Raw genomic sequence first — 13,990 nt, 5'->3', positions numbered from 1 at the left:
TATATATGATTTAACACTTCTCCTACAGCTGATGATGTCTATATATGATTTAACACTTTTCCTACAGCTAGTGACGTCTCCATATGATTTAACACTTCTTTTACACCTGTTGATTTCTTTATATGATTGAACACTTTTCCTACAGCTGGTAACGTCTTTATATGATTTAACACTTCTTCTAAACCTAGTGACGTCTCTATATGATTTAACACTTCTCCTACAGCTGATGACGTCTTTATATGATTTAACACTTCTCCTACACCTAGTGACGTCTCTATATGATTTAACACTTCTCCTACACCTAGTGACGTATCCATATGATTTAACACTTCTCCTACAGTTGTTGACGTCTCTATATGATTTAACACTTCTCCTACAGCTGATGACGTCTTTATATGATTTAAAACTTCTCCTACACTTAGTGACGTCTCTATATGATTTAACACTTCTCCTACACCTAGTGACGTATCCATATGATTTAACACTTCTCCTACAGTTGTTGAGGTCTCTATATAATTTAACACTTCTCCTACACCCAGTGACGTATCCATATGATTTAACACTTCTCCTACAGTTGACGATGTCTATATATGATTTAACACTTCTCCTACAGTTGATGATGTCTATATATGATTTAACACTTCTCCTACAGTTGGTGACGTCTCTTTATGATTTAACACTTCTCCTACAGCTAGTGACGTCTCCATATGATTTAACACTTCTTTTACACCTGTTGACTTCTTTATATGATTGAACACTTTTCCTACAGCTGGTAACGTCTTTATATGATTTAACATTTCTTCTAAACCTAGTGACGTCTCTATATGATTTAAAACTTCTCCTACAGCTGATGACGTCTTTATATGATTTAACACTTCTCCTACACCTAGTGACGTCTCTATATGATTTAACACTTCTCCTACACCTAGTGACGTATCCATATGATTTAACACTTCTCCTACAGTTGTTGACGTCTCTATATGATTTAACACTTCTCCTACAGCTGATGACGTCTTTATATGATTTAAAACTTCTCCTACACTTAGTGACGTCTCTATATGATTTAACACTTCATCTACACCTAGTGACGTATCCATATGATTTAACACTTCTCCTACAGTTGACGATGTCTATATATGATTTAACACTTCTCCTACAGTTGATGATGTCTATATATGATTTAACACTTCTCCTACACCTAGTGACGTATCCATATGATTTAACACTTCTCCTACAGTTGTTGACGTCTCTATATGATTTAACACTTCTCCTACAGTTGTTGACGTCTCTATATAATTTAACACTTCTCCTACACCTAGTGACGTATCCATATGATTTAACACTTCTCCTACAGTTGTTGACGTCTCTATATGATTTAACACTTCTCCTACAGTTGACGATGTCTATATATGATTTAACACTTCTCCTACAGTTGATGATGTCTATATATGATTTAACACTTCTCCTACACCTAGTGACGTATCCATATGATTTAACACTTCTCCTACAGTTGTTGACGTCTCTATATGATTTAACACTTCTCCTACAGTTCACGATGTCTCTATATGATTTAACACTTCTCCTACAGTTGACGATGTCTATATATGATTTAACACTTCTACTACAGTTGGTGACGTCTCTTTATGATTTAACACTTCTCCTACAGCTAGTGACGTCTCCATATGATTTAACACTTCTTTTACACCTGTTGACTTCTTTATATGATTGAACACTTTTCCTACAGCTGGTAACGTCTTTATATGAGTTAACACTTCTCCTACACCTAGTGACGTCTCGATATGATTTAAAACTTCTCCTACACCTAGTGACGTCTCTATATGATTTAAAACTTCTCCTACACCTAGTGACGTCTCTATATGATTTAACACTTCTCCTACAGCTAGTGACGTCTCTATATGATTTAACACTTCACCTACAGCTAGTGACCTCTCTATATGATTTAACACTTCTCCTACAGCTAGTGACGTCTCTTTATGATTTAACACTTCTCCTACACCTAGTGACGTCTCTATATGATTTAACACTTCTTTTACACCTGTTGACTTCTTTATATGATTGAACACTTTTCCTACAGCTGGTAACGTCTTTATATGATTTAACACTTCTCCTACACCTAGTGACGTCTTTATATGATATAACACTTCTCCTACACCTAGTGACGTCTTTATATGATATAACACTTCTCCTACACCTAGTGACGTCTTTATATGATATAACACTTCTCCTACACCTAGTGACGTCTTTACATGATATAACACTTCTCCTACACCTAGTGACGTCTCTATATGATTTAACACTTCACCTACAGCTGGTGACGTCTCTTTATGATTTAACAGTTCTCCTACACCTAGTGACGTCTCTATTTGATTTAACACTTATTGGTACTTCTAGTTAAGTCACTAGTTAAGTCAATCAAGAAACGTGAACATCGATCCATTTTGCACTGAGCGTATTGATAGAAAGCGCAAACATATAATAGGTCAAAATGGCAGATGAATTATTTTTCCTCTGAGTATTAACAACATTTTCCAAAGAAACAAGATGTTTTTTAAAATAATGATTTTGCCCATCACTTTGAACAGCGATCACGGGATTCAAAATTGACTGTTCCTGCAATTTTCAGCAGATATGACATGTAGGATACACGCATGTCATATCTTCTGAAAATTGACCCGATCATCCCCTAAAAGAGAGGAAAATGTTCTAATTATTGCCTGTCGAAAAGCTGCCTCCGTATATCACCTGAGAGATATCGGATGACCTCAATTGATATCAAATAAACCACATACCACTGAATTTAACTTTCTGCAGTTAACTTGAGGGGTAACTCTGTGTACAGCATTGACTAAGACTCCCTGGATTTTCACTATGGAGTATAACTACCTCGGCCGTACCGGACTGCGTGTGTCCAACATATGTCTGGGGGCCATGACATTCGGCCAACCACAGGTGAGTGCATTTTGAATATAAAACCCATCGATAAAAACATGGGAATATTAACTAAAGTCAAATCAAACTTTGATACAACACTTTGGATATCAACTTTGCTAATCTTATAAAGTAATTCGAGTATTTAAAAAAAAAAATTTGAATCAATTCATTACCATCCCCATGTGTAATTCTCAAGGAAGTTCACGTTTTAGAACATCAATTTATTCAGTTTCAAGCTTATCATTTAAATCAGAATTATGGAAACTCAAAGGCTGCATGAAAAACCAGAGAGTGCTCTCCTAATTCCTAATTGTCTCTTAAAGTTCCTGTATTAGTAGATCGGCAAGTTGGACAAGGATGCATCTCACAAAGTCCTGGACCGATTCGCTGCTCTCGGTGGAAATTTCATCGACACTGCAAACATGTATACCAGAGGAGTATCGGAAAGCATCATAGGCGAGTGGTTGGTTAGGTAAGCATGTATACCAGAAGGGTGTCTGAAAGTACCATAGGCGAGTGGTTGGTCTGCGTAGCATGTTTACTAGAGTGGTGGCTTTAGGTATCATAAATGAGTTGTTGATTTTGTATAAGATCCCGCATTAAAATACACACAGACTTAGAATGTTATGCAGGAGATAATTCAAGGAAAAAAAATTTCTTCACGATTAGGACATTCTTTTGACAGACAAGAAAGAGAAAAATTCGTAATTGCCACCAAAGTGAGAAGTCCAATGGGAAATGATGTGAATAACGTTGGTTTAGGACGGAAACACATCATGCAGAGCTGTGAGGCGAGCCTTAAACGGCTTCAGACGGACTATATAGACCTCTATCAGGTAATATTAATATGGTCTGTTGCAGAGAAAAATCTAGACATTTGATTGGACAACAAATCGGAAATATGAGGTCATGTACATGTACCTTGCCAAGAATAGATGGAATACGAAAAGGCTCCGATACATCCGCTTAGTAAAAACTTTTTTTTTTTAATTTATGTTTTATTTTTAGCATTTTCAGAAATTATTTGTGAATTCCATTTGTTTACTTCATATATTAAAAATAGCTCCGCTCGTGACGTAATAATGATATTTATCGTCTGCGTGTTTGTAAACAAACAAAAAACATGAGGTGATTTTTACATTGATCGCTTTGCAGTAGGACATATTCGTTATGTAGATTCTTGATAGGGTATATGGACTCCTTGTCAAAGTTTTTATATATATGTATTCCTGTGCTATTATAAACTTTGAAAGGAAATGTGAATCCATATACCCTACCAAGAATCTATATAATTAATAATGATCACGTGCAGCAGGAAACGCGTGCAAGTGTTATATCCCATGTTTCGGGGGATTGTTTGATTTGGCGGACATGTTCTCGTTTGTTATCTTAAATGTTGCTTATGTCTACATATATATCACTCCTTCAAGTTCCTTGTAGATTTTGGTCCATAAATACAAGATGGAGAGGAAATCTTTCAATCTAATCGTGGATATGAAATTCGCAGTTCTTCACATACATTGTAAATATGTTCATCGATATCAATAAGTACAAGAAGCATCGTTTTATTGATTAATTATGAGTTTAACATTGAATTCGGCTCGCAAGTATTTAAAATCGGCCCGAGAATGCCGAAATTTCCAGTCTACGTAATGGGGGTTCTGACGTTTTCCTCGTACGGTAAATCTCAAAATCATAAAAAGCCAGGAAAACGTCAGATATTTCGGACTACAGTTGAGAAACATAAATTGGTTGCTAGTTGTCAAAACTCGTGGACAAATTCATCGGATATCATTCGATAACGTAATCAGCAATGCAACAACTATTATTACAAAGTTTTAGTGCATCATTTGTAAGGTACCCAAAAGTGTCTAAAATACTACAACGCACAATTACTCCACCCATGAATATATCTCCTCCCGTCCACAGAAAATTGTTCACATACAGCAAGATGACAGTCATTATAGAAGACATAACTTAAATTTGTACTTTTTTGTTATTGAATACAATGGTCCTAACCTATTATATTGTAGTTTACTTGTTTTAGATGAGTCTTAGTTTTAACAGATTCACAACTGGGACTTCGCCGTTCCCCCTGAGGAGTGGTTAGAAGCCCTCGGAGATCTGGTTAAGGCTGGTAAGGTGCGCTATATCGGAGTGTGCAACCTGTGTGGTTGGCAGATGCAGAAAGTGGTGGATCTCTGCAAGTCCGGCAGGTACCCGGCTGTTGTCAGTCTTCAGGTATGTGGATAAACCAGATTTAACAAAATAGAACGCATGTTTTACATTAGCGATAATAATGGTAACATTTTGTATCCATTTTACAGCAACAATACAACTTACTTTGCCGACATCCGGAATTTGAAGAATTTCAAGTCTGTAAACAGGAAAATCTCGGGGTTTTACCATGGAGTCCATTAAAAGGGTAATACTGTAAACTGGAGCGTAATACTGTTAACTGGAGCGTAACACTGTTAACTGGAGGAATTCGTTATAAAACAACACATATTTCATATATTGTAATTAAAAGATTTATATAGCGCCCTATCAGCAATAGTTCTCTAAAGCGCTTTACAAATGTAAAAGAAAAAATAATATAAAATCGATGTGCACATACATGTGAATAAAATGTTCATAGTGTCAGAATTAAAATGCATAATTATTATCATTAATATATAGCGCCTAATGTAATGCTATAATTACCTTAATAACATATAAAACAATTTAAAACAATCCTTAGGAATAATTAAATGCATAGAAAGGACATAAGTATAATAACAAACTATAGTTCAAATAGCAACTGAAGTTTTTTTTTGGGGGGGGGGGGGTAAAAATGTAACAACTTCGCACTTTTATTCAGGTTGTGAGTAAAATGTCCAGAGTTTATACATCGATAAATTCTTCAAAAAGAATGTTTAATCCTATTTAAAACCAGATAGGGCAGCTTATGTCATCAATAACCGAAATGATACACTGTAAATGTCAATAAACCAGATAGGGAAGCTTATGGCATCAATAACCGAAATGATACACTGTAAATGTCAATAAACCAGATAGGGCAGCTTCTGTCATCAAAAACCGAAATGATACACTATAAATGTCAATAAACCAGATAGGGAAGCTTATGGCATCAATAACCGAAATGATACACTGTAAAGGTCAATAAACCAGATAGGGCAGCTTCTGTCATCAATAACCGAAATGATACACTGTAAATGTCAATAAACCAGATAGGGTAATTTATTTAAGTAGAAAACGCAGGATAGCTGTATATTTGTTGTTTATTTGTTTTACGTCCCTTCAAGTATGTTTAATTTTTTTCGACAAGTCACTAGCTGTAAATGAAGTGCCACATTTAGAACTTTGCATATAGCTTAGAGCCGTAGCAGTGATTGTCATTCATGGTGGCATAGCTGCTGCGAAACAGAACGGTTACCTTGATTTCAATATAAATAAGATCAGATCTTCTCTAACCGTTACACTGGACGGTTAGAGAAGATCTGATTTTAATTAGATTGTCTTGAGTTTTAAGATCTCATCCGAAGACCAGCGACTCTAACTTCTGATTGACGAACGTTTGACAAAGGACCAATCACTACATATTTTTGTCTTAGGTATACGCGGCGATGGCACGAGTAGGGTTCGAACTTACGACATGTGGTCATACGATCACGAAATGGTCTATCCACAGAGCCAATACGGCCGGTATATAGTGTATGTATACAGCCAAAGTGTGTAAAACATAAGATAACTACAAGATCTTTATAAGACATGATTGCCAAGTGTATACATGTATATATATGTAACGTATGGTAAATTATGTATAACCTGAGATAGCTAGAATATGTATTCAACTTGAGATAGCTAAAGTATGTATTTAACCTGAGATACCTGATATATGTATTCAACCTGAGATATCTGAAATATGTATTTAACCTTAGATTGCTAAAATATGTATAACTTAAGGTAGCTAAAATATGTTTACATCCATGGCCTCAGATAGCTGTGGTATTTATTTACCTAAAATAGTAACAACGTGTATTGAACAAAAGATTGCTAAAATATCTATTTAAACAATAAAATGCTTTCTTTGTTGTTTCATCGCATGATGAAGATGGCTAGCACTGCAGAGAAAATGCATAACCAGCGGTTTTTCTGCAATGATTGCTACCTTCATCACCCGATGAAACAACAAAGAAAGACATTTTATTGTTTATATTCATACTTTTATGTATTATCTAAAGATATAATAAAACTAGAATTAAGATATAAAATATCATTTGGTTGACCCATTTGTTACATTTAATGGAACAGCCAATGTACCCTTTAATCTCGATGACACTCCATATTTGGTCATGATTTTGCAGACAGGTGGTACTAGAAAACCGGATCGAACATGTTTGCAATAAACATGTATTTATTGCATTATGAAAGCAATGTCAATTTCAAAAGAAATAGACGAGAAAAGATTCAGTGAATTTAAATATAGACATGTAACTTAGGATAACTATATGTATTTAACCTAAGATATCTACCATATCTTAAAAAAACCAAATTATAATCATGATTCAAGTCACAAACTGCAATTGCGAATTCGTGACTTTTATAAAACGTGGCTGGATTAGACTTGTGTGTGTACATAAAGATACTTTTAATCGGTCCATGTCTGTTTTATCGTTTCAGTGGAATGCTTACTGGTAAATATAAACGTGGTACAAGACCTAGTTTATCGGCGGGACGGATTGGACTCGTTGCTCAAGATGAATCAAAGGCTATGGAGATTGCCCCTGCTTGGAGTCAGTACGATAACAAAGAAGATTTCTGGAAGCTATTAGAAGCCATGAAAAAGATTGCCAAAAATTGTGGTATAGTTAAAAGAATGAATATTCATATAGCAATATATCACTATCACGTGCATATGGTGTTTACATATTTCTATTGATTCGATATCTACGAGCTTGTTCTTCGAATGATAATATTTTAATCGCAGCACGCTACTGACAAATAAGTTGATGTTACAGGGGTTTCAACAGTTTCATTTAAAGTCAGCATTTCGCAAATTCTATGGTAGTTATAACGATCTAATTTACCCATACAACCTATCATTGGTCGAATGGTGTCTGACGTGTTTCATACCACTTTACATACTAATTTTGACTACGGATTACTTCCTTTATCTGTTCAAAATATAGGGTCAAGGCGGGCGTGAACGGTCAACAAGGGATGCTTACTCCTCCTGGACACCTGATCCCAACTTTGGTTTGTCCAGGGGCCCGTGTTTGTCCTACTCATAATTTTGTATTCTTTATAGGAATTATGACATTGATAACAGTTAATTTAATATTTTCACTTTTTCAAATGCATAGAAACACATCTATGTTTTGTTTGAATACGTTAGAGTTTGTATTGCAATTTTCATATCGTGGATCAAACATTATTCATGACCATCATCATGATGTATTTTGGAGTTATTCTCAAAGCAGATCCGAATGTTAAAGGAATAGCTTTAATTCTGGGGCATATTATACGAGTATGACCTTGCGGCCGTTTCACTAACCGATCGTAGTCGTTAGCATGTACGACCGTTTCACTAAAGTTATGACTTGCGATTTACGACCAATATCGATCGTAACTCAACGAATGGTATACCTCTGGTATGTCCAGGGGTCCGTGTTTCCCAACTATCTATTATGTATTGCTTATGGGATTTATCAGATTGATCACTGTTCGTTATCTTCACCTTTCATGTAAGACTATCGTAAGTGTTCCTATACATGCACGTAAATGAGTAATATGACCGCCATTCTGGCACTGTCTGTGATCATTTTGTGGTAGTATTTACCTGGCTGAGTTTGTTGACACTTTAGAGAAATAAAACAATCACAATTACTTTGCAATTACGGTACATTATAGAATCATAGACTCAGTTATTATCCACGGTTCCCTTAATGCGACCAAGCGATTCATCCGTGATTGTAACCCCTATACGGATTCGACACTTAAACGGACACCACTTACGGATGTCCTCACTCACGGAATCCTCCGTCCCGGATACTTCATCCATGTCATATTTAAATATTTGGACAGCAATTCATTCCCAGGTCGCGGGTTTCTTCCGATCTTCTACATGCGTTTTTCCATAGAACTATCAAATTTACCTATTCAAAAATAAACATAAATCCACGCATAACTCATCGATCATTTTTCCACAAAACAGCAAAATTCACCGACTTTGTTGGCACGGAAATATCGATATATATCCATATATACACTGTACATGACAGCAGTCAGGAATTGAATAGAAACATTTTTCTTTGGAAAAAATTTGAACGCTGTATAGTTGTCCAATTCAACCCATATTAGCCAAATACCCCATCTTCGGAATGAATGCTATTCTATCACTTGAAATACCAGATTTCATTTCCTTTGGTTGGCACTATTTGTTGAATAAGAATATTTTACGGTTCCTGTTTGTTCTCCGTGAAATAAATTTCTGAGAATTTTAAAGAATCTAATATTGATTAGTGGCTTCCAAAAGAATTTGGAAAGTTTTTAGGTCACTTGCAATTGAGTAATAAACTCATGTGCCCTATTGCAATTGGTCTGCGTCCGTCGTCGCGCGTCGTCCGTCATTAATTGAACATTTTTAACTTCTTGATAACTGCCGGTCCAATTCTTTCCAAATTTTGGTATGAAGCAGATTTGGGACAAGGGGATATAAATTGTAAATTACAGGATTCCTCCACCCATGGGGTCCTTGGGACGGAGCAAAAAATGTCAAAAACTGACCATTTTCAATGTAAGGAAAACTAAATGCAGCGATGTAGAGAAGGAAGGTCTCTACCAAAATTGTGAATTACATAAGCCTCGTGGTAGATGTTCTAACTTTATGGCAGGGCCAAACTTGGTGTATAGCGTTTATGTCTAAAAAAAAAACAAAAAAACATTTCTTTATTGCTATTAATAATGAATTGAAACTAAATGGATATTTAGAAGTAGTAGGTAGTCTTTTACAAAAAAATCTATATTATATGTACATGATCTCAAGGAATAAAGGTTTTGGTTCCAGGGTGGAACCAAAATTATTACAGGGATCATTGTCTTTATGGTTTGAAAGACTTCTTTAAGTTTGCTGATGCAGCGTAAAAAGTAAAAAGCATATTTAGGAAAAGAATAAAAGAATATAAATGTACATGTAACAAAATTGTGATTTCACATCCCCCGGGTATTAACTCTAGGATGGGTCTAAATTAGTCATATCGCGTTAATGCTACATATTTCATGTTATGTAAATAAAGTCTTTCATCAGTATAGGAACTAATGGGGGTATTAAAGATATAGGTCTCAAACTACCAGGAAATGGAGGAAAATTCGCCTTCAGAAGCCCATATTTTGATTTTCAGATTTTATTACCAATTTGCAACCAATTTTCAAAAATAATGTATATGGTTCTTGAAAGTACACATGTAAAAGATTTTAAAGGTCCATTATGACATCTGCTGCTAGCCTGGAAATGGGTCGAAATACACTCAGGCACCTGCCATCCTGGAAGTAAAAAATCAACAAAAATGAGGAAAATATACCCATTTTCAACCCCTCCTAATTCAAAAACCAAATTTCCCAGTATAATGACAGATATCAACTTTCTGCAAACATCCTAACCTTTCCAACAAGGCCAAATTTGCAATAGGGTCCTTGATTCCTTTTCGAGATATTTTACATCAAAGATGCAGCATGCTCTTTTCAACTTACCGTTTAAAGTGAAAGTAGAATTGCCCGCCTAGAAGTCAAACTCTCATACATCTCACAGTCACAGTTTCGAATCCCATAAAAAGGCACTGGATCAATGTAGAATGGTCACCTCCCTATATCAATACAGATATCAATAACAATGAAACTATTAAAAATTCTATAAAATACTCTTTTAACATATTTACATTTTAACCCTGGTCACTTTAGCTTCGGATTGGCAATTTGCCAGATATATTGAGACTTATAAGAATACATCTTGTTTTATACTATTGCTGAATATTAGAACCCGGAACATAATTTTTTCTAGATTTTAAAGTCCTTCGGATTCGTGATACTTTTAACTAATACTCAGGTGGTCGAGAAGGCCGATGGGCCTCTTGCTTTGTACATCTCAGGGAGAGTTGTAGGTGTCCCGTGCATTGTGACGTCAGTGTAATTGTTTCATCAACTTTTGAACATGCGAGATTTACAGACTGAAGACTATATTTCTTTCATCGTACAAGTAATATGTTTCGTTTCAGTACTTCTTTCATATAAATTCTTCATTAAAAACAATTTATAGAATTCCCGTAACTTTGGTATCCTTGACAATAAAATCAGTCCGTGATTCTTAGGTCTCAAACTACCAGGAAATAGAGGAAAATTCGTCTTCAGGAGCCCAATTTTCAAATTTTATTACCATGGCAACCAATTTTCAAATATAGTGTGCATGCTTCTTGAAAGTACAAATATGAAAGATTTTAGATTGAGTGCACATAAACTTGCAATAGAAAGTGGTAGATATAATTCCACATCAATAAATGAAAGATGTTATAATACTTGCAATACTGATGTGATTGAGGATGAAATTCATTTTCTTTTTCAATGTAAATCTTATTCTAAGTTAAGAAACACCTACTTTAGAAACATTTATAATATAACCAAAAAAAATATTACTCTGGACAATGAAAGATGCATGTTATAAGTACATTTAAATAGTGGTATACATAAAGTCTTGAAAATTACTGTGAAATTTATAAGGAGGCTGTTTTGAATATAGAAGTCAATTACTTAAGACTACATGAAAAGTGAGTAAACATTATCTAATGATTGTCAATGGCCAATTATTGTAATTGTGTTTGTGCCAATAAATATTTGTATTTGTATTCATAGCTACATATATACATGTAGATTACTGCAGACGATAAGGATATATTCAAAATCATAAAATCGGAATAATGAATTAATAATTCTTTCTACAGTAAGATTTATTTCAAATCTACCTCCACAGAGAAAAGAGTTCTAAACATTTGGACGTAAATCCCAATATTAAGTGCTACGACTACGATATGTTTCGTAAAACGCTCGTATACGTGCACGTTAAAGTGATTGTAAACGTAATCGTACGTTTACGATCTACGATCGGTTAGTGAAAAGACCGTCAGGTCATAAAAATATAACCTGCGTTCCTTAATTTGAATTTGACCAATCAAAGACAAGGATACAATAAGAATTAAATCATAGGATCGTATACATCTACATACATTTAAAATCTTAGTTTAGGATAATTATCTATTTAAAATTTATAAAATACACTTTAACGTAGTTCCACACTCCTGTGACGTCATAGGATTTTGCAAAGTCAATGATTTAATGATAGGAACGTAAATTTTGTTGGAATCTTTTTCAATAGTTATTGTAAAAAATCTTGTTAGCCATAAAATATTTCAAAATTCTTAGTTAAATTTGAATAGTCAATGATATGTTTCAAAATATTGAATCCAAGGACAATAACTCTGTTTTCATTCAATTATTTATCAAGTCCATAATGCGATAGATTTCCTTTATTTTTGACAAACATTTTACCAAGGTGATAAGGAATCATTATCTGTGTCTTTTCATGAAATTACATAAAATTTTAATCCCGAGTGATTTTAAATAGCTCAGCTGTATGGTGCCAGACTTCAGTTTTTGATGGGGGTATACGGTATACATAATCTGGAAGCTATAGATTTGAAATTATTAAGGAAAGTTATGGATTTTTTCCCATGAATAACTATAACAGATGTAACTCTACTAATATAAACAGAAAAAACGATATGTAAACCATGCTATGCGTCCACATTTGTTTGTTTTTTAACATTTTGGGGAATAACGCTAATTCAATAATTTTGCACATAATATTCTAAAACTTGATGAACATTTTGAAAATTACATGTGTTTTAGTTATTGACATGTTTCCCGATAAATAAATGCAATTCAAAAAATAGTTTGTTGTTTTTATATTAAAATAACAACAAATAACTGTTTCCAATGAATTTCATAAAAATCTACATCGGGGTATATGACTTTAGTGGTGTATGTAATGAAAATTAATATGGAAACCCTTAACTGTTTTGCCTTTTTTCATTACTCTGAATGTTAATTTATTGATTCCAAACAAAAACATGCTACCTAAACCCCAAAAATCCAGGACTAAGGACCCACCTTAAATGATAACTTAGTCTTGAATATTTAAAGGAAGATAATACAATAGTTTTGTCGATGATTACTGTCTGTATTTGTCGATGTTTACTATCTGTATCTGTCGATTTTTATTGTCTGTATTTGTCTATTTTTACTCTCTGTATTTGTCGATGTTTACTCTCTGTATTTGTCGATTTTACTGTCTGTATTTGTCAAGTTTTACTATCTGTATTTGTCGATTTTTAATGTCTGTATTTGTCGATATTTAATATCTGTATTTGTCGATTTTTACCATCAGGAAAGAGCATTCCCCAGGTAGCAATCCGGTGGCTGCTTCAGAAGGACGTGGTTGCCTCTGTTATCATTGGAGCCAACTCCATTGAGCAACTAGAAGACAACATAGGGTCGGCAACAAACTGGCGCCTATCCAAGGAACAGGTAGAGCTTCCAGATTTATCTCCCTTTTGTTGTCCATGGCATGGTGAGGATCTTCGTCTGATTGATTAACTATGAATGTTTCAATATAACTGTTTTATCTTCTTTTTGTGTGCAGTTTATCTGAAAAGCACAACTACTTGATGATTTAAATATTTCGAGTAAAAACACTAAAAATCCTCACCTCGTCATTTTTCCAAATGCTAAAATTACCCGATTATAATGATATAAGCTTTGATATCAAACGTATAACTTTGTACACGTGTATTGATATCAATTATCATTTTAAAGTTATCATTTAGGACTGTATGATATCAACATTATACGTCCGTAGTTATTTCCATTATTCACTTATGGTATCCGAAATACAATAAATTGTGCTAAATTGCATACATTCTATGCATGC

General features: G+C 34.4%; 1 protein-coding gene across 2 annotated transcripts in view; it reads left to right on the top strand.

The window, feature by feature from the left end:
• The first annotated feature begins 2,818 nt into the window (after positions 1 to 2,818).
• LOC125660482 (1-deoxyxylulose-5-phosphate synthase YajO-like) overlaps positions 2,819 to 13,990 on the top strand; it is a 31,600-nt gene continuing 20,428 nt past the window's right edge. The window contains exons 1-7 of one of the 2 annotated variants that reach the window (XM_056149181.1): positions 2,819 to 2,970; positions 3,291 to 3,424; positions 3,638 to 3,788; positions 5,020 to 5,193; positions 5,280 to 5,377; positions 7,636 to 7,817; positions 13,448 to 13,587. In XM_056149181.1, coding sequence (XP_056005156.1) covers positions 2,890 to 2,970; positions 3,291 to 3,424; positions 3,638 to 3,788; positions 5,020 to 5,193; positions 5,280 to 5,377; positions 7,636 to 7,817; positions 13,448 to 13,587 — 960 coding nt within the window. In that variant the 5' untranslated portion in view covers positions 2,819 to 2,889. The remainder of the gene's footprint in view (positions 2,971 to 3,290; positions 3,425 to 3,637; positions 3,789 to 5,019; positions 5,194 to 5,279; positions 5,378 to 7,635; positions 7,818 to 13,447; positions 13,588 to 13,990) is intronic. The other variant, XM_056149180.1, reaches the window with a different exon arrangement.

The sequence above is a fragment of the Ostrea edulis genome, chromosome 9 (genome assembly GCF_947568905.1).
Source record: "Ostrea edulis chromosome 9, xbOstEdul1.1, whole genome shotgun sequence".
NCBI lineage: Eukaryota > Metazoa > Mollusca > Bivalvia > Ostreida > Ostreidae > Ostrea > Ostrea edulis.
The sequence above is the reverse complement of the archived record's forward strand: the minus strand, read 5'-3'. Positions and strand labels throughout refer to the sequence as shown.